The 27,420-nt window shown below is 42.2% G+C and overlaps 1 protein-coding gene across 7 annotated transcripts in view; it reads left to right on the top strand.

Moving 5' to 3' along the window:
- The window catches only part of GPHN (gephyrin), a 1,154,395-nt gene that overhangs the window by 441,163 nt on the left and 685,812 nt on the right, over window positions 1–27,420 (top strand). For all 7 annotated transcript variants that reach the window (XM_029598877.1, XM_029598878.1, XM_029598879.1 and 4 more), the window contains one exon: window positions 24,110–24,202. In XM_029598877.1, coding sequence (XP_029454737.1) covers window positions 24,110–24,202 — 93 coding nt within the window. The remainder of the gene's footprint in view (window positions 1–24,109; window positions 24,203–27,420) is intronic.

The following is a 27,420-nucleotide window of genomic DNA, read 5'->3' as shown; positions in this document are numbered from 1 at the left end:
CATTCCAACAAGTGGGGCCAGCAATAGATAGGGCGCGATCCCTTGTTGAGGGATGGGATATGAAGGTACCTTTAAGGTTTGCTCTGGTTGGGCGGGAGGAGTGTGTGGGTCGGAAAGGTTCATTGAGCCATGTGGAATTGTTTTTGTAGATGGATTTGTGCATTATGGTGAGGGTCTTAAATAGGATGCGAGATGGTATAGGGAGCCAGTGGAGGTCTTTGAGGAGGGGGGGTTATGTGGTCGGATTTTTGTGCATTCATGATGGTTCTAGCAGTGGCGTTCTGTAGCATTTGGAGAGGTTTGATAGTGGAGTAGGGAAGGCCTAGATACAAAGAATTGCAGTAGTCCAGTTTGGATGAAAGGGTTGCTTGTATGACTGTTCGGAGGTCGTAAGTGTGGAGTTAAGGGGTTGAGTTTTTTTATGACGTTGAGCTTATAGAAGTCTTCTTTTAGGATGGAATTGATGTGTTTTTTTAGGTTTAGGTGTTGATCAATTAGAACACCCAGGTTTCGTACTGGAGGCTGTGAGGTGAGGGTGCTGAGAGCTGGGTCATTGGCTGGGGAGAGCTTGAGTGTTTGGTGGCTGTGGTTGTCTGATCTGATGTTTGGAGGATCCCTGGCTCATCAGTTCATGGTCTAGCTCTCATTGGCTAATCAGTGTTAGACCCACTTTGCTCATGGCCTGCTTAGCAAAAGTTCACATGCCTCTGTATATTCACAGTTGCCATATCTGTAGTTATTTGGGTGTTTTTCCAGGCTGTGCTGAATTCTGGTTTCGGCTTCTTCCACTGGTGTTCACACCCTGCTTTATGTAGCAGGAACAGTTAAATTCAGGCATGTCACCTATCTACTTCCCCTTAAATTCCCTTTCTTGACATCTGGATGCCATGTGACAAAGGGAATAACATTCAGGTGTTTTTGACCTAAACAACAACACAAGAAAGGCAGTGATGCACAAGACATAATAAAGAAATACAAAAACCAAGACAATATGTAGCATCAGTATCCTAATGATTACTGTATATATTTCAGAAATGCAAAATCAAGCTGAGTACATAAATAAATATCTCCTATGACACATTCATTACATTTATTTTTGGTAAATGATGAAATCATTGCAAGGGATCAAGTATGGTTATTCACACACAAGCTTCTCCAATAAATTATCAAGTGCTGTGCAGCTGCATAATATATATCTACCCTTTCTTATTTATTTCTCCCTATAGACCCAAACGTCTGTGAGTAATATCCCTATGGATTAAAGAAAATCCGAAGCCCAAGTGTATTCATGCTTCCCCTCCTCAACCCATAATTCAATCTGTATCCACCCTTCACAGATCCCTATTCCACAGGACACTAAACAACATATAGGACTTCCCACACATACCACCACATAAAGCCCCCAAAATTGAAAAAGTAGAGGGAAAAAAATTCAAAGAAATCTGCAGAGGGATAGTTGTTAGTCTGGTGTAGCAAAAATGACTAAATTGGTTAGTCTATAAGGTGTCACCCACTTCTTGTCAATTCAAAACAAGAAAGCAAAATTATCCCAGGACAAGCAGGATGCTAGTCCTCACATATGGGTGACGTCACTGACGGAGCCCTATCACAGAAAACTTTCTGTCAAAGTTTCTAGAAACTTTTGACTGGCACACTGAGCCCACTGAGCATGCCCAGCATGCCATGATCCCTCGAGCCACAGGGGTCTCCCTTCAGTCTTCGTTTTTCCGCGCTGCAGTTAGCATCGCGGAGCAGGAGCCCAATGTGAATTTTTTCACACAACTCTGTCTAAAAAACAGATTAAAATATCACTTTTTTCTCATCCCCACATCAGGGTCTCTCTTCAACCACCCGGCCGGTGAGTAGAATTTTTGTTCCGACTCTATTTGAGTTCACAAAACTTTTAGTCAGGTAACCATCGATGGCTGTCTCGGTTATCATGGCTACCGGTTTTAAAAAATGTCCCAAATGTAATCAAACAATGTCGATTACTGATCCACACCTTGAGTGTGTACTTTGGGTTAATCCCATGACGTCTCGTCGTGCCCAAAATGTGCGGAAATGACTGCTAAAGGTCGAAAAGCATGTCAGGAAAAGATGGAACACCTTTTCCACATCCACCTATTACCTTCTACGTCGACATCCACCCATTCATCTCCAGCCGGAGCGTCGAAAAAACTGGTTATTAAAAAGCGTCGACTGGGAGGGTCTGGGAGACCGGTTGTCACCGACTCCGTCTGCGGCATTGAGAAGTCAATGTCTGGGCTTGAAAAAGCAACAGAACATCGTATAAAACATCGACATCGGCATTCTTCGATTCCGGAGGCCCTGTTATCACTGGAGCAGCCTGGAGCCAAGAGACCTCATCTACAAGAGACACCGAGGCCTTCTACACCAAAGCATTGTCCACCCCTAGAGGTGCCGGACATCGAGCCGCCACAGGGCCCTGTGGTAGAGCCGATGACACCTTCACTGCCACCACGTATAGCTGCTCTGCCTGCATCAGCTATTACGGAGGAACTGAGCGGATTCATCCACCAGGTGGTGCGAGAAGCGCTCCAGGAATACCGACCATCGACACCGATGACTCCTCCGATGCCGATAACCTCGCCGAAACCAACACCATTGTCGATGCCGGTGCTGTCACTGATGCCGGGGCCATCCCCGAAGACAGGACAAGCACTGATGCCGGGACCAGCACCAATATCGATGCCATCGCCATCAACATTCCCGATGCCAGTACCCATTCCGGGGACTCCAATGCAACCAGATGTTTCGATTTTTCAACCGCTCATGGAAAAACTCGATGCTCTCATCGGTACTATGACATCTCAACCTATTCCTACTAAGCCAGCAGATATAGGAGATACTTTTGGTCAGTTCCTACTCGATGAACCTCAACCAGGACCTTCTGTGTGTGTCTGAGGAGGATACAAGACAACAAACATTAGAAGTTCTCCAATTTGTGGATCCACCCAAGGAAGTCCTAGCCATTCCTATCCACGAGGTCCTACTAGACTTACAACATAGATTGTGGGAACATCCATGTTCTGTTCTGCCAGTCAATAGGAGAATAGACACCACATATCTCGTACAGCATGTCCCTGGTTATCAAAAGGCACAACTACCACACCAGTCAGTAGTGGTCGAGTTGGCTCAGAAAAAATCTAAAAGAGTACAACCTCATTCTTCTACATCATCAGGGAAGATCATCGATTCCTAGACTCTCTAGGAAGGAAAGTATTCCAAGGAGCAATGCTTAACTCCAGGATAGCATCTTACCAACTCTATATGACACAATACCAGAGGAATCTCTGGAAACAAATGCAGCAGCTCACTTTCCCTACCTCAGCAATATCAAGATATAGCTCAGGCAATTGTCCATAAAGGACTAGAAGCTGGAAAAAATGAGGTCCGTGCTGCATATGACAGCTTCAAAACATCTTCAAGGCTTGCAGCTTTGGGGATCAGTGCGTGCCATTGGGCGTGGTTAAAAGCCTCTGACCTCAGGCCTGAGGTACAGGATAAATTGGTAGACTTACCCTGCGTGGGCGACAACCTTTTTGGGTCAAAGGTTCAGGACGCAGTGGCTCAACTTAAAGAGCATACAGAAACACTATGTCAGTTATCTGCTGTCCCACAAGACTCCTCTTTTTCAGCGTCCCGCTGTCAACTAAGAAAGGATACCAGAAAGCCATACTACAGGCCAAGGAGATATTAACCACCAGCACCTAGGGGTAGATCTTCCCGACCACAGCAAAGATCTCAGCCCAGGCAGCCTAGAGCTGCTAGGCCTCAACCACCAGCGCAAACAGGATCAGCTGCAGGTTTTTGAGACAACGCCAGAGAACAGAAGCCATCTCCATAATCCCAACCCAAATGTTCCAGTAGGAGGTCGAGTCTCCTATTACAACCATTGGTTACAGATAACAACAGACCAATGGATACTCTCCATAATATCACAAGGTTATCAACTCAATTTCCTCTCAGTTCCAAAAGACTCTCTTCCAAAGTCTCTTTGGATAAACAAAAACCACATCACTCTTCTACAAGCAGAATTATTCACCCTTCTGAGGGCCAGAGCTGTCAGAACCGGTATCCCGGCCTCAGCAGGGCAGAGGATTCTACTCCCGTTATTTCCTCATTCCAAAGAAAACAGGAGGCCTATGTCCCATCCTAGACCTCAGAAAGCTCAACAAATTTCTATGGAAGGAGAAATTCAGGATGGTCTCTTTAGGCACCATGCTTCCCCTTCTTCAGACAGGAGACTGGCTCTGTTCTCTGGATCTACAAGACACGCTCACATTCCAATATTCCCTCCTCATCGCAAGTATCTGCGTTTCATGGTGGGTCAACAGCATTTCCAATACAGGGTTCTACCATTCAGACTTGCCTCAGCACCTAGAGTATTTACAAAATGCCTAGCAGTGGTAGCGGCACAATTACACAAGAAAAGTGTACACGTTTTCCCCTACCTGGATGACTGGCTCATCAGAAGAAAGTCTCAACAAGGAGCTCTGGCTTCTCTCAGATGAACAATCAATCTGCTCCACTCGATGGGTTTTCTCATCAATTACCAAAAGTCCCATCTCATCCCGTCTCACCTACTACAATTCATTGGAGCAGACTTGAACACCATACTATCAAGAGCCTTCCTACCCGAAGATCAGGCGGAAACACTCTCCTCATTAGCAAACTCGCTACGCTCGCAAAAACAAGCGACAGCTCATCAGTTTCTAACTCTGCTAGGTCACATGGCCTCTACAGTTCATGTTACCCCTATGGCCAGATTAGCCACGAGAATATCCCAATGGACATTGAGATCACAATGGATACAAGCAATTCAACCACTGTCGTCTCCAAGTCACATAACCCACTAGTTACGTTCATCTCTCCTTTGGTGGGTAAACAAGGACAACTTGTGCAAGGGCCTACCCTTGCAACAACCAGTTCCACAGATAACTCTAACTACAGATGCATCCACCTTAGGTTGGGGAGCTCACATTGACCATCTCCAAACCCAGGGTACTTGGACAAAACTCGAAGCAACATTTCAAATCAATTTCCTGGAACTTTGAGCTATACGTTATGCTCTACATGTGTTCAAGGACTGCCTTTCACACAAGACTGTTCTCATACAAATGGACATCACAGTTGCAATGTGGTACCTGAACAAGCAAGGAGGCACAGGCTCTCATCTCCTTTGCCAAGAAGCTGCGCAGATTTGGGACTGGACCCTGACACATTCCATGTTTCTCCGGGCCACTTATCTAGCAGGCATTCACAACGTAGTTGCAGACCGCCTCAGTCGTCAGTTCCAACCTCACGAATGGTCCCTGGATCCCTTAGTAGCGACCAGGATATTTCAACGTTGGGGACAACCAACAATAGACCTCTTTGCATCACACCTGAATCACAAAGTGGACAGGTTCTGCTCTCTACACAAACAGAAACACCAGCCAGCCAAGGTTGCCTTTGCTCACCCCTGGAATTCAGGCCTTCTATATGCATATCTCCCGATACCACTAATAACCAAAACTCTAGTGAAGCTACAACAGTACAAGGGGTCCATGATACTCATAGCCCCTCATTGGCCACGACAAATGTGGTTTCCCATACATCTCGACCTATCGATCACAGAACCAATTCGCCTGGGCACAGCAGCCACTCTCATAACCCAGAACCAGGACAGGTTGCATCATCCCAACCTTCAGTCCCTATCTCTGACAACCTGGATGTAGAAAGCTTAATATTACAACCACTCAATCTTTCAACTAATGTCTCTCAAGTACTTATAGCTTCACGTAAACCTTCCACACGAAAGAACTATTCCTCGAAGTGGAAAAGATTCACTTTGTGGTATACACAAAAAGATTTTGACCCTTTTTCCTGCCCCACACCATCTTTACTAGACTATCTATGGCACCTTTCAGACTCTGGTCTCCAGACCTCATCTGTAAGAGTACACTTTAGTGCTATCTCAGCTTACCATCATACAATAGGAGATGCACCAGTATCCGTGCAACCTCTTGTCAGTAGATTTATGAGAGGTTTAATTCAACTTAAACCACCAATACGGCCACCTGTCACAGAATGGGACCTTAATTTAGTACTAACAAGGCTCACGCGCTCTCCCTTTGAACCCATGACTTCCTGCGATATTAAATTTCTCTCATGGAAGACTATCTTCCTAATAGCCATTACCTCTGCTAGAAGGGTTAGTGAGTTACAAGCACTTGTCGCATACTCACCTTATACAAAATCCCTCCATGACCGGGTGGTACTCTGTACATATCCAAAATTCCTTCCCAAGGTTACAGAATTCCATTTGAACCAATCCATAGTTTTGCCCATATTCTTCCCAAGACCTCATTCTCACCTTGGACTGTAAACGTGCGCTTGCATATTATTTAGACCGCACTGCAGTTCACAGGAATCCACTCAACTCTTTGTTTCTTTTGATCCAAGCAAACCGGGTAATCCAGTGGGCAAACAAACTCTATCCAACTGGCTAGCAGATTGTATAGCATTGTGCTATGAAAAAGCAGGCCTTCCTCTCCAAGGAAGAGTAAAGGCGCATTCAGAAAGAGCAATGTCAACCTCAGTAGCACACTGTCATTCAGTACCAGTAGCTGACATATGTAAAGCTGCAGCATGGAGTACTCTTCACACTTTTGCAGTTCATTACTGTTTGGATAAAGAAGGAAGACAAGATTCAGTTTATGGACAATCTGTTTTAAAGAGCTTGTTTCCAGTATAATCCCAACTCCTTCTATATCCAACCTACTGTGATTTTCAGCTGTCTCATTTTCTCTAACAATACTTCAGTGTTGGTTCACTACAAAATGACTCAGCCTATAGCTTGCTAATTACCCATATGTGAGGACTAGCATCCTGCTTGTCCTGGGATAAAGCAAAGATGAAGTCCTCACGAAACCCACCCTCCACCCCACGGAGTTGGGTCCAATACGTTTTATTATTTTATTTTTGCTAACGCTTATTGCTATACACGAGACTGAAGGGAGACCCCTGTGGCTTGAGGGATCATGGCATGCTGGGCATGCTCAGTGTGCCAGTCAAATGTTTCTAGAAACTTTGCAGAAAGTTTTCTGTGATAGGGCTCCGTCAGTGACATCACCCATATGTGAGGACTACATCCTGCTGTCCTGGGAAAACACCTATTACAAGGTAAGCAATTTTGCTTTACTTGTAAAAAAGAAAAATGATAAATCCAAAAGTAAAAACTTTTGTCCGGAAATGCAAAAAGCCAAATAATTTACAAAGTTAATTATCTGAACATGGATAGGAGGGCTTCTTCATTTTGACTCTTTCATAGAAATGACACAGTCCATATTGAGCTTCTGTGTGGCTTGGCAAGTTAGCCTGATACACTTACCAGCTAACTTAGGCCTGGATTTATCAAAATTTCTATAGGAAAAAGGCTGAGTTGTATGGTAATAGTTTATCGCAATTTGCACTAATACCTATGCGAAGGGCTATCTTACCGCAAATAGAGAGAGAGAGAGTGCCTAGCCATAATGCCCTCACACCAGATAGGTATTTATATCTCTATGGGAGGTCCACCTAGTAACTCGAGGTGAGGTTTAGGTATTAGTGTAGGGGTTAGGGGCCACTTTGACATTCAAAGTGAGATGTACGAATAGAACAGTCCTCTCTTGTGAAGATTTGATGACCTTCGGAGTGAGGAAATTCACCCAAAGATGAGATTTGTGCAATGTTCTCTTAACTTAGCTTGATGTACTCTCTACCTGGGTAATATCTCATCTCTCTTTCTCTCTCCCTCTGAATATTCTCACAGTTGCTGTGAAGGTGACTGTTTGTGAGACCTATGAGTTCAAATGATAGTCAGTTACATGCTAAATAATCACATTATAGTGCAGAACTTCCTTGCTGAGTCGTCTCCCAGAGTTTGGGATTATCTGCAGCTTCTAGGTTCCATGACAATCAACTTAGAGTGAGTCCCATGGGCTGGAGCTCACATGAAACCTCTGCAGTTGTAACTTCTCTTGTGTTGGTCCTCTCATTCTCAGGACTATGAGATTCTTCTCCATCTTCCACTGTCTATGAGGCAAAGTCTTATGTGGAGGTCGTCCTCACTGAATTTACAGAAACGTTTGAGTCTGGTACCCACCTCATGGAATTGTCATCATGACAGATACCACTCTTTCAGGGTAGGGGGCTCATTGTCTGGACCAGGAGGCAGAAGGGCTCTGGTCACTGGAGGAGGTCTCTTTATTTATCACAGGTTGGAACCAGGACCACCAAGTTAGCATTGCTTTACTTCCTGCCCTTGGTGAAAGAAGAAGCAGTCAGAGTTCTCTCAGACAGTGCAACAGCAGTAGAATATGTGAACAGACAATGGGGAACCCTATGTCAAGGGGGGTCCAAGGAGGTGTTTCTTCTTTTTTTCAGTGGGCAGGATAGAATCTTCTATAGATCTCTGCAGCTCATATTGCAGGACTAGAAAATGTTCAGGCTGATTTTCTCAGCAGAAATGCACTGGATCCTGGAGAGTGGGAGATCAGCAAAGAGGCTTTTGAGAAGATAGTTGCTTGCTGGGATCCTCCTTGGTTGGACCTAATGGTGACTCACAAGAATGCCAAGGTGCTTTGGTTTTTCAGCAGACACAGGGAATATGTCGCTCAAGCAATAGTCCCGATTTGGCCAGAGAAAGAGCTATTGTAGGTGTTTTCATCTTGGCCACTGATAGGAAGAAAGATGGGATGACTAATGTCACAGCGTGCTGATAACTCTGGTGGTGCAAAAGCAGACATTAAGACCTTGGTATGCGGATCTTATGAGGCTACAAATCAATTCCCTGATACCGTTTTCTGAGACAAGAGTTCTTTTGATGCAGGGCCCAGTTGTTATGGCAAATCCAGCTTCATTTTATCTTATGGCCTGGTTATTGAAACTTTGCAATTGTGAAGAAAAGGATATTCGTCCTCTGTAATTTTTACCCTCTTGAAGGCCCTTAAAATGTCCAGTTCTCTTGCTGATGTCAGGATAAGGCAAGTTTTTGACTATTTCTGCAAAGTTTGGTCTCTTCTTGGCAGAGAAATATTTCAAACGTTTTGAAATTCCTACAGAAAGGGTTAGATAAAGTCTTGGCACTTAATTTCCTTAAGTTCCAAGTGACTGCCATCTCCTGTTATAATCTGGATGTATCCCATTTCCTTTGGGGTATCTAGCCACTTTTTAGTCCTTTTTTTTTTCCCAATGGAATTTGAATCTTGTGCTCAGAAATTTAATGAGTCCTCTTTTTTTAACCTGTTAAAAGTGCATTTTAGAAAGATATTTCTCTAAAGACAGTATTTTTCTACCTAAGGTAGTTTCTTCTTTTGACTTAAATCAGTTTCACTCCCAGCACTCTCTAGAGAAGAGTGCTTAGATAAAGAAATATCCTTCCAGTTTCTAGATGGTCGCCGAGTTCTCTTGAGTTACTTAGAAGAGATCACCAATCCTTTCTGGAAATTGGATACATTTCTTTGTTCTGCACGAAGGACTGCAAGGGCGGGGCAGCTTCTAAATCAACTCTAGCTCACTAGATTAAGGAGAAAAGAGCTCAGCATCTTTATAGGCTGAATCTTCACCTGTGATCCTGGAGGACATTTGTAAGGTGGCCACATAGTTCACCTTGCACACATTCACAAGACATTACAGATTGGATGTTCATGCCAAGGATGAAGTGGTTTTTGGTGCTGCAGTCTTCATAGCAGCTCTGACTTCCTATCTCCTAGTTTAATTGAGCTTGGGTACATCTTACTCGTCTGGACTGATGTTGCTGGATGATAAGGAAGGAGAAATTTAATCTTACCTGCTAATTTCCTTTCCTTGAATCCTGCTACACTAGTACAGGACCCTCCCGGGATGTTAGAGCCTAAGATGATTTAAGGTTTTCCTGTTGGATTGTAGAAAGTTTGAATCTTTTTTGGAGAAGATCCTGAGAGCACCTATTGCTCTGTGTTTTATCAGTAGTCATTCTCCATGTTCTTGATATGTTTTGGAAAGATAATTTTCCTAAGATGATCCTTAGAGTTTAAAAAAGGGGAGGGGGGGGCATTTTTTCGTATCATTCTTGTTGATTAGTTTGTTTCTATTTCTTGCTTTTCCTGAGTTGCACCTTTATAAGTACTCATATTAATATCACAGGAAAAACTGTCTCCTCTGTCTTTATTTGCTGACAGGGGGGAACAACCCACTTATCAGGTTGTGTGTGGTAGGATTCAAGAAAGGGAAATTATCCTGTAAGATTAAATTTCTCTGTATTTTAAGATGGCTCAATCTAAACATCATGAAGTTCATAATCAGTCACTGTCCAGATTGCAAAGTTAGCTGGATAAACTTACCCAGCTAACTTTAGAGGTATATTGAATAGTGCATCCATACTATTGAATATAGCCAGCTATCTTAAAGATAGCCAGCTAACTTTATCCTACTAACTTTAGGACTTCTCTTTGGCCTTGACCAGATTTATCCATTAAGTTGTCCAGCTAACTCTGAATATTGGAGTTAACTAGATAATTTATCTTTATCCCAGGACTAGCAGGATGCTAGTCCTCACATATGGGTGACGTCACTAACGGAGCCCTAGTGCGGGAAAACTTTCTGTCAAAGTTTCTAGAAACTTTTGACTGGCCCAGTGAGGCCACTGAGCATGCCAGGCATGCCATGATATTCTCTGCCACAGGTGTCTCTCTTCAGTCTTCGTTTTTCCGCGCTGCTGTAAGCATCGCGGGACAGGAGCCGTTGAGATTCTCTTAACATTTATTTTTTGACTTATAAGTCAAACTATTGATATTCTCTCTCTCAAAATCTCTCGGGTTTTTTTTTCTTACCAGCCGGTAAGTACCCCAGTCTCATTTTTTACTTTTTTAGTAAAAAAAAAATATATATTTCTCTTCTCACAATCTCATTCGTTCTTCGACAGCTGTCGATCGAAAAAAAAAAAAGAAGAAAAATGGCAACAGGTTTTAAAAAATGCCCTGTCTGTGCCAGAAAGATGTCTATCACCGACCCACACAGTGAATGTGTATTATGTCTCGGTGACAAACATGAGGTAAATAATTGTCCACAATGCGCGGAGATGACGCCGAAGGGCCGGAAGGCCAGGCTAGAAAAGATGGAACATCTGTTCAGCCTGCAATTTATACCATCCCCCTCACAGTCATCAAAGTTGTCTCCGGCTGGAGCGACTAAGCGGTTAATTCTTAAAACACCTCGCCCGGGACCGTCGGGGAATCGTTCGTCTCCTTCATCGTCTTCGACGTTGATGAAATCCACCGATCAAACTAAGTCCAAACACCGACATCGAAGCCCCTTGATGTCAGACTCTGCTTCCCAGGAGGGATCGATGGCGAAGCGGCCTAAGCATCAGGAATTCCCGGAGCTTTCAACGCCTCGGCCTACTCCGATACAGGTACCCATTCTAGATCCTCCACAAGGCACTGCACAGGATCTCATGTCTCAGCCTCCGCCACCGCCCACAACCACTCTGACTCCATCGGTTGTGCGGCCGGAATTGTCCAATTTAATCCGACAAGCGGTTTCACAGGCTTTGAGGGACCAGCTTTCAGTACCGACGTGTATGTTGATGCCGATGCTTACAGCATCGATGCCGGCAAGTCTGCCGATGCCGGTGGTACCACCGATGCCGGGGTCGATCTTGACACCGACTGGAGGAGAATCGATGTCGACGCCCAGAATTATTACGACATCGACTTCGATCTATGCACAAATACCATCCACTTCATCAGTGCCGATGACTATGTTACCGCCATCGACAGTGTCGACGCCGAGAAGACCATTATCCACACTAGCGTCGATGCCACCTATTATTTCATCGATGCAACCATCGACAGAGGAGACTGAGCCTCAAGATCTAGCCCTCCTCCAATGTCTCCTACAAAAATATCATAAAATAATCGATACAATACCACAAAAACCCACGGAACAAGTTCCTCCATCAATATATATCGATGACCCATTACCTGGACCATCAGGTATTCACCAGCCACCCAGGTCAACCCCAAAGACTCCCTACAAAGATGATGATGAAGACACTTGGGATGATCAAGGGACAGACACCTCTTCTGAGGACTTTATGTCAGACCCCTCGCCTCCAGAATCAAGAAAAAGGTCCCCACTAGAGGACTTATCTTTTTCCAGTTTTATCCAAGACATGGCGGACACAATACCTTTCAAACTTTCATCAGAACAGGATTCTAGACAACACACACTAGAAGTTCTGCAGTTTGTGGACCCACCCAAACAAGTATTGGCGATTCCCATCCATGATATGCTCTTAGATCTGCAGCACCGTATTTGGGAGCACCCATGTACTGTATCTGCAGTGAACAAACATGTGAACACAACCTACCTAGTGCAATCAGCACCAGGATTTCAGAAAACACAACTACCACACCAGTCTGTGGTAGTAGAATCTACCCAGAAAAAATCAAAGCGTGTCCGTCCACACTCCTCAACTCCTCCAGGGAAAGATCATCGCTTCCTCGACTCCCTTGGCAGGAAAATTTACCAAGGTGCAATACTAACTTCCAGAATCTCTCCCTATCAGCTGTACATGACACAGTATCAGAGAGATCTCTGGAAACAAATGGAAGAATTCACAAATTCTCTACCTGCACAATTTCAGGAAACAGCATAGGCCATAGTCACCAAAGGCCTAGAAGCAGGGAAGCATGAGGTAAGGGCGGCTTATGACAATTTTGACACTGCCTCAAGAACAGCAGCAGCAGGAATCACTGCACGCAGGTGGGCGTGGTTAAAAGCCTCAGGCTTGAGGTACAGGAAAAGCTGGTAGACTTACCATGTCTCGGAGACAATTTGTTCGGAGAAAAGGTCCAGGATGCTGTTCAACAGCTTAAGGACCACACAGAGACCCTACGACAATTGTCCCAACTACCACAGGAGACATCAACACAGCCCTCTCGGCGCCTTCCTCGCAGGGACCCTAGGCATTCTTATTACAGACCAAGGAGGTACTACACCCAACCTGCTAGAACTAGGCCTTCTAGGCCTCAGCAACATTCACAACCTAGACAGCCCAGAACAACCCGCACTCAACCTCCTCCACAGACTGGTCCAGCAGCGGGTTTTTGAAGATCAGACCAGAGAACAGGCCCACCTCCTGAATCCCCGACCAGACCTGCCAGTAGGGGGAAGACTATTCTATTTCCACTCAAATTGGGCAAATATAACATCAGACCAATGGGTACTCTCCATAGTGTCTCGAGGCTACAAACTGAATTTCCTCTCAATTCCCCCAGAATTTCCACCAACTTCCTGCCCACAACAAAATTCTCAACTAATTCAATTACAAATAGAATTATCCACCCTTCTGAGAGCCAGGGCCATACAACCAGTGCCCTGGACACAGCAGGGCAGAGGATTCTACTCCAGATATTTCCTAATTCAAAGAAAACCGGAGGCCTACGTCCCATCCTAGACCTCAGAAATCTCCACAAATTTCTAAAAAAGGAGAAATTCAGGATGGTTTCTCTAGGCACCATGCTCCCACTTCTGCAAGCAGGAGATTGGCTCACATTCCAATATTCCCTCCTCATCGCAAGTACCTGCGCTTCATGGTAGGCCATCAACATTTCCAATACAGAGTTCTACCATTCGGACTAGCCTCCGCTCCCAGAGTATTTACAAAATGTCTAGCAGTATTAGCAGCACACTTACACAAGGAAAGTGTCCATGTGTTCCCATATCTGGACGACTGGCTCATCAGAAGTCAATCTCAACAGGGAGCTCTTACGTCTCTAAATCAGAAGATTGCTCTCCTTCACTCCATGGGTTTTCTTATCAACTATCAAAAATCCCACCTTACTCCATCTCACCTACTTCAATTCAAAGGAGCAGACTTGAACACAACCCTATCAAGGGCTTTTCTACCCGACAATCGAGCAGAGACACTTTCCCTTCTAGGAAAGTCCATTTACTCAAAGAAACAAGTGACAGCTCATCAGTTTCTAACTTTATTAGGCCACATGGCCTCCACAGTTCATGGCACGACTAGCCATGAGAGTAACTCAATGGACTTTAAGGTCACAATGGATTCAAGCCATTCAACCACTGCATTCTCCGTTTCAAGTAACCCTCCAACTACGTTCTTCTCTACTTTGGTGGGCGAACAGGGACAATTTGCGCAAGGGCCTACCCTTCCAACAACCAGTCCCACAGATAACTTTAACCACAGATGCATCCACGTTGGGTTGGGGAGCTCACACAGACAATCTCCAAACCCAAGGCACTTGGACAAAACTCAAAGCAACGTTTCAAATAAACTTCCTGGAACTTTGAGCTATACGTTATGCGCTGCATGCGTTCAAGGACTGCCTTACCCACAAGACTGTTCTGATACAAACGGACAACACAGTTGCCATGTGGTACATCAACAAACAGGGAGGCATGGGCTCGTATCTCCTTTGTCAAGAAGCCGCACAGATTTGGGCCTGGGCCCTAACACACTCAGGGCTGGATTTTAAAAGCCCTGCACGAGTAAATCCGGCTGGATTTACGCGTGCAGGGCACTTGCATGCCGGCGCGCCTATTTTGCATAGGCCGCTGGCGCGCGCATAGCCCCAGGACACGCGTAACTCCCAGGGCTTCGTAAAAGGGGCGGCCGGGGGTGTGTCCAGGGGGTCAGGGGGCGGTTCGGGGCGGGGCCGGGGCATGGTGCCGTCCCGGGGGCGGGACCATGCTTCCAGCAGGCGTAAATCTGCCAACAAAGGTAGGGGGGGATTTAGATAGGGGCGGGGGGGGTGGGTTAGGTAGGGGAAGGGAGGGGAAGGTGAGGGGAGGCGGAAGGAAAGTTCCCTCCGAGGCCGCTCCGATTTTGGAGCGGCCTCGGAGGGAACAGGCAGCGCGCGCCGGGCTCGGCGTGCGCAGGTTGCACAAATGTGCGCGCCGACCCCGGATTTTATAAGATACGCGCAGCTACACGCGTATCTTATAAAATCCAGCGTACTTTTGTTCGCGCACGCGTAAATTTATAAAATCTACCCCATAATGTTTCTCCGGGCCACTTATCTGGCTGGCATTGAAAATGTACTAGCGGATTGACTCAGTCGTCAATTCCAACCACACAAATGGTCTCTGGATCCCTCGGTAGCGACCAGGATCTTTCAATGTTGGGTCAACCGACAATAGACCTCTTTGCATCACACCTGAATCACAAAGTGGACAAATTCTGTTCTTTACAAAAACAGAAGAACCAACCAGCCAAGGACGCCTTTGCTCGCCCTTGGAATTCAGGCCTACTATACGTGTATCCTCCGATACCGCTCATAACAAAAACTCCAGTGAAACTACAACACGACAAGGGGTCCATGATACTCATAGCCCCATATGGGCCTCGACAAGTATGGTTTCCCACACTTCTAGACCTCTCAGTCAGGGATCCAATTCATCTGGGAGTAGCTCCCACTCTCATAACTCAGGATCAGGGCCGGCTGCGCCATCCCAACCTTCAATCCCTATCTCTGACAGCATGGATGTTGAAAGCTTGATATTACAACCACTCAATCTTTCAACCCATATATCTCAAGTGCTTGTAGCTTCACGTAAACCTTCAACACGAAAGAACTACGCTTCCAAATGGAAGAGATTTACTTTGTGGTGCAAGCAAAACAACATTGATCCTTTCACTTGCCCTACAACTTCTTTACTAGACTACTTGAACCATTTTTCAGAATCTGGTCTCCAGACTTCATCTGTATGGGTACATAAGTGCAATTTCTGCTTACCATAACAAGATAGCAGGTGCACCAATCTCTACACAACCTCTTGTCAACAGGTTTATGAGAGGGTTAACTCAACTCAAACCACCAATTAGATCTCCAGTCACACAATGGGATCTAAATTTGGTATTATCAAGGCTCATGTGTTCTCCTTTCGAACCCATAGATTCCTGTGATCTTAAATTTCTTACATGGAAGACTATCTTCCTCATAGCCATTACATCAGCTAGACGGGTTAGTGAGTTACAAACACTTGTCACATACTCACCCTATACAAATTTTCTACATGATAGAGTGGTACTCCATACACATCCAAAATTCCTTCCCAAGATAGTTACGGAATTCCACTTGAACCAATCCATAGTTTTACCCACATTCTTTCCAAGGCCTCATTCTCATCAAGGAGAAAGGGCCTTACATACCTTGGATTGTAAGCGTGCACTATCTTTTTACTTAAACCGCACTGCAGTCCACAAGAAATCCAATCAACTCTTTGTTTCCTATGACCCAAACAAACCGGGTAAAGCAGTGGGAAAACATACTCTATCCAACTGGCTAGCAGATTGCATACAATTTTGTTATGAAAAGGCAGGCCTTCCTCTCCAAGGCGAGTAAAAGCACATTCAGTAAGAGCAATGTCAACCTCAGTAGCACACTATCACTCAGTACCGATTCTTGACATTTGTAAAGCAGCAACATGGAGTTCTCTTCACATCTTTGCAGCTCATTTTACAAGAAATTGGATTGAGATCACAGGTCAGAAATTGAAACAATGATTAGTTCATTAGTCAAGGAGGGGAGAGAGAGGATTATACTGACTGCACATGAATACTGGGGTTTTTTTTTATTTTTATTTTATCTCTTTATTAATTTTTCCATTACAATACAAATAAGGATTTACCTTACCGTAAGGTATAGCATTTAAAGATACAAATGTAACAAGTAAAACTTTGTATTCATCTCATTAATCCAAAAAAAATTTTGCTATTACCTTATTGTACCATGCACTCTAAGAGATCCATCTAATATTCAAATGGAGCATCTTAAAGCTTACAAATCTAAATGAAGAAATTTAGAAAGTAGTGGGGATTTCAGTCATATCCCTGAGTTTACAACAGAAATTTAAGCAGATATCTCTTTAGATAACAAAAATTTTTCCAATTGCTCAGGCTCCATAAACACATATCGTGTATTATCTATTGTTAAAACACATTTACATGGAAATTTAATCAATATGCGTGCTCCTAGAGCACGTGCTCTGGAACATAGACTCAAGAATCTTTTTCTACGTATCTGTGTCGCTCTAACTACATCCGGGTAAACCCATATTTTTTCTCCTAAGTACAATTTATTCCTGCACTTAAGAAAATTTTTCAACAAATTATCCCTATCAATTGCTATAGCAAATGTCACTAGCAATGTTCCCCTTTTCTCTATCTGTTCTTCCTGAGAAGTTTCTAAAAAACCAGAAAGGTCTTCTAGGGGGGACATTGTCATTGGTTTTTGTTGAGTAGTATTTTTTTTTTCTCCTTCTCCTTCACCTAATTTAATTGATTCAGGTAAAAAGTAAGCTTTAATTATATTAGGTAAATTGGTGGAAGAGTAGGAGAGCACTTCCCGTAGGTATTTATTTAACTGTTCGTTAGGCGAAATAAGTTTACATTTGGGGAAGTTTATCATTCTCAGATTATTATATCTGAGACTGTTCTCTAATTTCTCAATTCTTTTATCTGATCTAATTTCCCCTTGGATCAAATTTGCTTGAATCTCTTTCATCTGGTCAACTTGAGTATCCAATTTTTGTATTTTAACTGAATTAGATAATACTACTGGATTTACTATTGTTGATTGGTCTTGAAAACCTTGAAATGCCTTATTTAAAGAAATAATTGTTTTTTCAAAAACAGACACAGCATTCCATAATACGTCCAAAGTAACTACTTCAGGCTTTTCTAACAATGTAATCTCTGGTATGCTTACAGGAGCTCTCTGAGAGAATTTTACTTGACTGCCTATTTCTGTTGAACTTTCCCCTTCTATGGTTACTGGCTGCAAAATGCCAGTTCCAAGAATTGTCCCGATGTTAACTTCTTTCAAGGCAGACAAAACTTTGTCGCCCTGAATCTGTCCATTCTTTACAATGGCTGTTGCTCCCTCGAACACTTCTCCCATCTGTGACGTCTTCGGTCTCAGAGGGTCTGCAGTATCAGCCCCAGGAGAGTCAGCTGGGTCATCGGAGCAGGAGCAGCTCCCTGAACTCTTTGACGAAACATCTTTGAGCCCTGGGGCCCCTGAGACCCCTTCCCAGCCAGTCCATGATACAATGGATGAATACTGGTTTTTACAAGTCAAACATCCATGGACTTCCCTTCTATATATTTTATGACAGATTCATAAATCAACGCAGAATCACCTGGGTCCACATAATGTTTCAACTAATGGCTCAGTTTTGGATCCTCTTTTCTTTTCTTTTCTTTTTTTATAAATTGCTGAAACCTAGACACCTACAGTATCACTAAGTCCTTCCTATGTACGAAATTAGATCCATATGATCAGCATTTTGCAAGCCTAAAGATAAAACAGACTTCAATCCTATTGGTCAGTATGGACATAGAATTACTTTATACAAACTGCAATGAGGATTGTAGAAGATTCTTTGAAGATTAAACTTTCTAGCTAGATCCAGTTCAATATGCCTGCAGATTGGTTTGGATTTCCCTATTTAACAATTTTTTCAATTTTGATAAGACCTTCTTCCTTCAGTTCAAAAGTATCGCAATGGGTGTTGCCATGGCATCTGATGTGGGAAACCTATACATCAGCAAATTTGAGGAAAGATGGTTACAAGAATTGGTTTCACAACAAAAATATGTGCGGCATATAATATACTGGACAATAATATAGCAACAAAACAATTATTTATTTTGCATTTGCACACTGGAAATGTGCAAGAAATTTAATATATAATTTACAATTTTGTAAGAACGACAGAGCCCCGACACGGCCGTGTTTCGCCTCCAGCTGCGTCAGGAGGACCGAAGTTTATCAAAAATGTATGTTTTATAAACGGTTATTTTAACTATTGGAAAATCCGCTGGATCAGCTTACGAGATAGCTTGGGGAAAATAATTCAAATTGTTAAGTTGGCTCATGGCTCAGAGCTCAAATTTGCTGGAGACATCGTGGCTGAGGTTGGATGAAAGTCTCTGAAGAGGTTGAAAAACCTCCCGCGGGTATCAGGAGGATTGCGGAAATAAAAATTCTTTTTCGTGATTTCCGAGTGAACAAAGCTTTTCTTCTGTAGTTTTATGTGACATCCGAAAACATCCGGGCTGAAAAGGTGTACTCATATTGCCTACGAACAAATACAGTTTTAATACAGATACCCTCAAAAAATGCTAGGGAATATAATTTTATGGCCAGAGGTTCCAAGGAGAGCTCAAACAACAATGATGATAAAGGGCAGCCTTGCCTGGTGTCTTTACCTAAAAAGAATGGTCCCAAAATGACTCCATTAACCAGCAGTTGTACCATTGGTTTGTTATATAAAAGTTGGGCCCATTGAATAAATTGATCTCCCAGCTCTATTTCCCCCAATACCCACATTAAGTAAGGCCATTCAGTGCAGTCAAACACTTTTTCAGCATCTAGACTAACAGTCCATTTATATTTCCTTGTTTAGCCGTTTGCAGTGCAAAATGGCTTTTATTGTTAGCATTAGAAAGCCTGCCTTTAACAAAGCCTGTTTGATCAGAAGATATCAGGCCCTGAATAACCGTATTTAATCTGTAAGCAAGAACTGTTGCTAACAGTTTGTCTTGATTTAAGAGAAAGATTGGACGATATGATTCTGGGTATTGAGGATCCTTACCAGGGAGTAACACAACTGTTGCTTAATTATAACTCATCTCAAATATGCTCTTTTCCGTCGCTGCATGAAACATTTTTAAGTGGGGTAAGTAATTGCTAGTCTAATAACTTATAAAACTCTGGGCCGAAGCCATCTGATCCTGGTGTTTTAACCAGTTTTAAATGAGCTATGGCTTTGTGTATCTCAGTCTCATAGATTAGGGCATTCAAGCATCCTCTAGAAATTTCATCCAATTGCGGTAAAGGCATATCCCTAAAAAAGGAGTGATATTCTTGCTCTGATGATGTTTCTGCTATGTATAGATTTTCATAGTGTTTTTTGAATGCTTGTATTATGGAGGGAGTATTCTCATGAGATTGCAATTTGTAAATTAGGTGCAAAACCAACCCCTGAGGCCTATTATTAGAATTCACTAACTTCGCTAGGAGTTTCCCAGATTTAATCCCCCACTGATAAAGCTTATACTTATAAAACAATATAGATTGTTGTGGTTTACACGTCAACATACCATTCAGTTCTTTTCTAGCTGCCATCAGACTTTCTTTGGATAATTGAAAGAGATCTTGTATATGAGTGTGTTTCAGAGAGTCTATTTGCTTAGTTAATTCTAATATTTTAAGATTTCTCTCTTTCTGTTTGCTTGTCTGGTAGGCTAGAATATGTCCCCTCATTAATGCCTTTCTGCATTCCAAGATATATTTGGATCACTATCAGGGGTAAGATTAAATTCTGAGTATTCCCTCCACTTATCTCTTAAAAAAGGATCAAAAACTGAAGCCAAGGTGACATTCTCTACTTTAAATATATTTTCTCTTCTTATGATAGATCTAGAATGATTAACATAATGGCATGGTCAGAAAAAGGCAAATCACAAATACAACTGGTGGACAACATATTGAACAATATTTTGGTAATTAGAATATAATCTGAGTAAAAAAATTGTATACATGTGAGAAATAAGTAAATTCTCTCATTAGTGTGTAAAATATGCCATGAATCAATCAGCTGGAGCTCATGACATAAAATTCCTATCCCCACTTCCGACTGATTTTTCTTTGGATTCTTTGACAGTCTCCAATCCACCAAGGGGTTATCTGTTATGTTAGTCATCTCCCACTATAATAGAATAACTTTCCCACCTGTCCAGTTTGTCCAGAATAGTATTGCAAAATCCATGGGAGTATGAGTTAGATGCATAAATGTTTACCAGAATGACTTTTACTCCTTTCAGTATTCCTTCTACAATCACATATCTCCCATTGGGATCTGTCAGTATAGTCTCCTGGACAAAAGTACAAACTTAGAGGTATATTTTAAAAGCCTTGTGAGTGCAAAAACGGCCACATAAGCGCATAAGTGGGCCACTCAGGAGCTACGCAAATTTTAAATAGCCGGGAAAGATGTACATACATTAATGTACGCACGTCCAGAAAAAGTAGGCTGAAAAGGGGCAGAGCATGGGCGTTCCAGAGGAGGGGCCAGCACTGATGCCTGTAAGCCCAATTTTCCTCAGCCAGCGCACAATTATTACACATGGAACTTTGCTATAGCTCCTTGGTAGGTGTAGGAGTCCGGGGGAGGGAGAGAGAGAGTCTCTGTTTAGGGTTAGGAGGGGTGGAATTTCAGACAAATTCAGAGGTATTCATTGTAAAAATGACATCAGTAAACAATTTTAAACCTTATAATTGATGAAAAGGAGTTGATTAGTACAATGCAGCTAGCAGAAACTGCAATGTACAAATTAACTCCTCTTGTTAGAATTCTTATCTCTTATAAGGTCCCAACCCACCTCCCGAAAACTCACCCCGAATCAAAGTGCCCCCTTACAATGGTCCATATATTGTGTCAAGCTGAGTCTTATAAAGAGTCTCTCTCTCTCTCTCTCTTCCCCCCCCCCCCCCTGCTCACCCCAAGCATGCGGGAAGAATATTTTATAATCTATGCATATACTTTATAAAATAGCACGTATTTATGGGCGTATGTGCAGCTCTTTTAAAATCTACTCATTAGTTTTGGAGACCACTGGGGACGGGGAAATATCTACAGTGCTTGAAATGTCTGAAAAAGCGAAATATAAATCATTAAATAAAAGTTATGCTTTGATTTATGAGAATTGCAACACCATGTTGCCTGGAAGTAAAAGATGAATAAAAACAGTGCCCCACCCATTCCCTTTGTTGGTATTCTTGGTTCTCCAAGTGGCTTTCTTGAAGGAAGGCCAGATTTACCTTTCATTTATGAAGATCAGTAAGCATTTTCTTCTTAATGGGGGAATACAATCCATCTATAATCAAAGTTTTAATAGTAACACTGGTCATAGGAATCTATATAAAACAAAAATATCTTTGCTCAATCAATATGTTATCTCAATGGCAGAATCCCCCAGTCAAGACTCCTCTTCCCCTCCAATGCTCTATACCTCCCTATTAGAGCTTCCTAAGGTAGCATTGGGACGACAGACAGAATACCAACTGTAACATACATACCAACATACCTTCCCTACGCACACACATTATTTATCCCCAATAAACAAAACTCAACCAGAACTCTTTAATCCCTGTTGTACAGTCTGATCAAGACCCAGCACAATTCTGTCTGTGATGACCAACTTCTTGCGAAAGGTATTATACTACAAGAAGGTATACATGATGGATTCCAATATCTAATTACACCAACACTGAAGGAATAACTACCATAATAACTATATCAAAACTATACAAAATATCAGACTTAATTATACAATATACATGTAATGAATGCTTTATTAAAACATGTTAGACATATATCAAAACATAAACATGTACCATAACATAAATATACATATATTTTTCAAAGAATATAATACCTCATTCACCACATTCAAACCCTAGAATTCTCACACATTCCACTCATACAATGATTTAATCAAAACGTATTCACAGCATTTTTAAGAACAAATTTATAGGACCCCTTACAAAATAGGATCCTCTTTGTTTCGCTTATATTAAGCTTCTTCAGGAGCCTTGCGAAAAGTATTTTTGGTAATGTTTAAGACCAATGCTCCAATTCCCTATTCAATACATACTCATGTTCATCCCAGTATCACTAACCTTTTGAATTCATGGTGTTAGGGGTAATATCCACTCAACTTCTACATTAACGTTGCGGTATCCAAAGAAATCTTTAAAATAACCCAATTGCATGCGAGTCGCGGGCTGCCTCCACATACGCACGTGGATGTTAAAATCCAGTGCGCATGTGCGTGCGGACATCGTATTTTATAACATGCTTACAGCGCATGTTGTAAAATCAAGCACGTCCATGTATGCGCATGCGGGTCTTAAAATTACCCCTCTGGTGAGCCAACTGACTTATATTCCAAACACAGAGCTTCTTCTGTAAATAGAAATTATAATGTTGATCTGGTCTTTGTTCCTTACTGATGGTATTATATTTTGATGCAATTTGATAATTCACACAACAGAACATGAAATTGCAAACATTAAATATAATATTGTCTAGTGCCCGAACATTGAAAAGAAAGAAAAAAATGAGCCAAGGTGCACCAAAGCCAGCTGATTTTACTACATTCTAACATGATCAGGATGTGGTGATGTGCTGTGTGGTTATGCGACTAGCGTGAAAATGTGATCACATGACCAGGCCTAGATTTTTATGAGTGTTGGTAAATATTGGTGAGATTTTCTAGTAGTGGTGTTTAGTTCTTCATGAGCAAAGAGGAAGGGCTATAACATGCAAGGCCACAGTAAGATGGGAGTTAAAAAAAAATAAATAAATAAAAATAAAAGGAAGCAGTCAAAAATGTCTGTAAACAGAGTTCTCATCTAATAATGATTTATTTCAAGTGTACTTGACCTACAAGTAAGTTTCCTTCTCAGCACTAACAAAGGCTTAGGGTGAAACACATGAAGTCTCAGAAAACACTCTAAAATAGAGGCTAGAAAGTCTGTGCAATAGATATTAATGGTAGGCTAATAAAAGTTATTGAAGAATCTATTTTGTTCTTTTTCAAAGGTCCTGTACTGCTATAAGTCTTTGGAAGTTGATGATGTTAAAAGTTTCATGCCTGGTTTTGCCTTTGCTTGGAAGCAATACTGACAGGCCAGTGTGCTAAAAGGGTGAACATCTTATGCTCTGAGCAATATATACAATCCTGCACAACTTGAGTCCCTCCAATTGAAAGTGGTATTCATCATAGTTATTCTTATTTTAAATGTCTTCTCACAAAGATCCAGTTGGAATTGCCCCAAACCACTAAGAAGAAGAAAAGGGATAAAAAGAGAGGTAAAATACTAGAATCCTAGATAGTCACATTTTCTGCAAGTACTTAACAACATGAAATTCTACTCTGTAAGGTTTTGAATACTTCAATATCAAGTTACTAGATACTTTTGAGGTAAGACCAGTTTCCAAAAATGCCATACCTCATAGTTCTGCTATTCTCTTTCAGGAAACCTTGGTAGATTGGTGTGACGAGAAAGAGCTTAACTTGATTTTAACAACAGGAGGAACGGGTTTTGCACCACGAGATGTCACGCCAGAGGTGAGACAGTCCTAAATTTCAAAAAGCAATCTGCTTTTTAAGATTCAAAACACACACATACATACACACCAGGCAAGATGGTAGAAAGATGAGCTGTAAAGAAAAAACATGTCATATGTGCTGTATATATTGACCTTGCGCTTGCACACACACACACGTACACACGCGCGCGCACAAATCATTTGCTTCCCTTCTTTGGAGGAAAGTTTGAGATTCTTCCTCTACAAAAGGGAAAATTGAAATCTCTTTTCATACTAATAGCAAGGAGTGTCAGACATACCCTTGTGTAGCATATGACCTATTAACGCTGTTATGATTTCAGTCTTATTATGTCTTATTTTCTCCCAGGTTTGGTGAATTTGGAGTTAGAGAGAGGGATGGATAGAGTACAAGAAAAATGAATTAACTTAGCCAAGCAGGTTTTAAATGTAAAACTATCATGACACTGACCCCAGTTTTGAAGTACCCTTTGTGTAAAAACTATTGAAAGAATAATTTAATTTCTGATTCTGAACCATGATCTTTGAGAACCCCTGGACATACAATATCATCTAATTTACTTTACAAATTTTTGAAAAATCTGGGGGTCCATTCTTGCCTGAAAATTATATGCTTATAAAATGTTTCATGCATTGTATGTACACACACAGTGTAGTGCTTAGGATCAATCACCTGTAGTAGTTATACTATAATTGTTCTACAATTATAGGAAGGGCAACCAGAATGATAAAGTGGATGGAACAGCTCCCCTATGAGGAAAGGCTAGAGGACAGGGCTGTTCAGCTTGGAGACGAGACGGCTGGGGGGGGGGGGGGGGGGGGGGATATGATAGAGGTCTATAAAATCTTGAGAGATCTAGAACAGATAAATGTGAATTGGTTATTTACTGTTTAGGATAATAGAAGGACTAGGGGGCACTCCATGAAGTTAGCATGTAGCACATTTAAAACTAATCGGAGAAAATTCTTTTTCACTCAACGCATAATAAAACTCTGGAATTTGTTGCCAGAGGATGTGGTTAGTGCAGTTAGTATAGCTGGGTTTAAAAAAGGTTTGGATACGTTTTTGGAGGAGAAGTCCATTATCTGCTATTAATCAAGTTAACTTAGGAAATAGCCACTGCTATTACTGGCATCAGTAGCATGGGATCTACTTAGTGTTTGGGTTCTTGCTAGGTACTTGTAGCCTGGATTGGCCACTGTTGAAAACAGGATGCTGGGCTTTATGGACCCTTGGTCTGACCCAGTATGGCAATTTCTTACATTCTTACCATGTTTGGTGGTTTATGGTTTGAACAGCTACTCATCTAAAAACTGTTTCTCACTTTCTAGCAACTTTCCAAACTGTTCAAAATCCAAAATAAGTTTTATTTTATGTATTTCATTTCTAAATCCCTTTGTTTATACATTTTTAAAGATACTCTCAAATGTAATTTTTTTGACTTGCAGTTTTGTCTCCTATTCCTTTGGGCTTCCAGCTCATTTAGAACTAGGGCTGCAGTCTGGTGCCATGAGCCATCATTTGCAACTACCCCAGGTTTTTTCACTTTTTCATACCTCCTCCCAACTTAATAACTGATTCACTAACAAGTACATTTTCAAAACCTGGCGTGCAGAAATCCCGGGAGACACATGCATGACTGGGAAGGCCATTTTGCGCTATCCTGGTGTCGTGCGCGTCAGCAGCCGGCTGGCACGCACAACTTACATCTGCTCGTCAGAGCAGGTAAGTTGTAAAACAAAACAAAAAAAAGGTTAATTAGGATTTAGGGGTCAGGGTGAAGAGGGGAAATGGGAGGAAGGTTAGGGGGATAGAGAAATTCCCTCCCAGTCTGCACCTTTTTTGCTATGCGTGTGTTAACCCCCCCCCCTCACCCCCAACGCTCACATGCATGCACCGATACAAAATCGATTTTTATAACACACGCACATGTTTTAAAATCAGTGCATCCATGTGCATGCTTGTCTTTGAAAATGTACACTTAAGGGTTTTTCCCATAGACACAAAATGGGAGAAAAGCCTTAATGAATCTGGCCCACACTTAGCCCAGGTATTTCAGTGACTCATGGGGACATGCCCCCATGAGTCCTTCTGGAACTCAGCAATCACGATTCCTAAACCTAGGCCCTCCCTACCTTCCCAGGGCAGTGAACACGATCTCTGCAGCATCCTCAACTAATTAGGGAGAATGGAAGATCTGAACCAAGAATCAAACCCGGATCCCATCATATGGTAGTGCCCAGCACTGCCACAGAGCCACCAGCCTAAATTCAAATTTTAAAATAAAGACAGACTTGTATCCTAAAGAAAATATGTGCTTGACTTTCTAGGATATTTCACATGTGTAATATGACTTTGATATTTTTACCATAACTGATCCATGGTTTCTACTAAAAAAAAATCTTAATTGTCTGAAAATATACACAGAGAGGAAGCTATTGGCTTTCAATAATGTGGTTTCTTAGAGTTATGACTAAAAGTTAAACCTGAGCCATCCTGTCATTTGAATAAATATTTATATATTTCCATTTTATAAATATTATTCTCCCAGGTCAAGCAGGATGGTAGTCCTTACATGTAGGTGATGTCACTGGACGGAGCCTATCATGGAAAACTTTCTGTCAAAGTTTCTAGAAACTTTGACTGGCACACTGAGCATGCCCAGCATGCCATGATCCCTCGAGGCACAGGGGTCTCCCTTCAGTCTCTTTTTTTCCGCGCTGCAGTTTGCCTCACGGTTAGGAGCTCTGTGAGAATTCTCACACACTTTTCCTCACAGAAAAATCTTTAAAATTCCTTCAGAAATATATTCCCACATAGGGGTCTCCCATCGGTAAATATTTTTCTTCGACTCGGTGAGTAATACTCACTATTCCCGGTCGGTACCGTCACCACCGTTTTTCAGTGTCTGCAAACCGTCAACGGGTTTTGGGCCTCAACTTTTGCCATTATGGCAACAGGTTTTAGAAATTGTCCAGAGTGCCCTGAATCATGTCGATAATCGACCCACATGATGTTTATGTGCTATCCTTGTATCCTTCTAGAGTCAGAATTGTCCACCCTTCTGGGCACCAGGGCCGTGGAACCTATTCCCCGACCTCAGCAGGGCAGAGGATTCTACTCCCGCTATTTTCTCATTCTAAAGAAAACAGGAGGCCTCCGCCCCATCTTAGACCTCCGCAATCTCAACAAATTTCTTCGAAGAGAAAAATTCAGGA

This window comes from Rhinatrema bivittatum, chromosome 4, assembly GCF_901001135.1.
Source record: "Rhinatrema bivittatum chromosome 4, aRhiBiv1.1, whole genome shotgun sequence".
Taxonomy (NCBI): Eukaryota; Metazoa; Chordata; class Amphibia; order Gymnophiona; family Rhinatrematidae; genus Rhinatrema; species Rhinatrema bivittatum.
The sequence above is the reverse complement of the archived record's forward strand: the minus strand, read 5'-3'. Positions and strand labels throughout refer to the sequence as shown.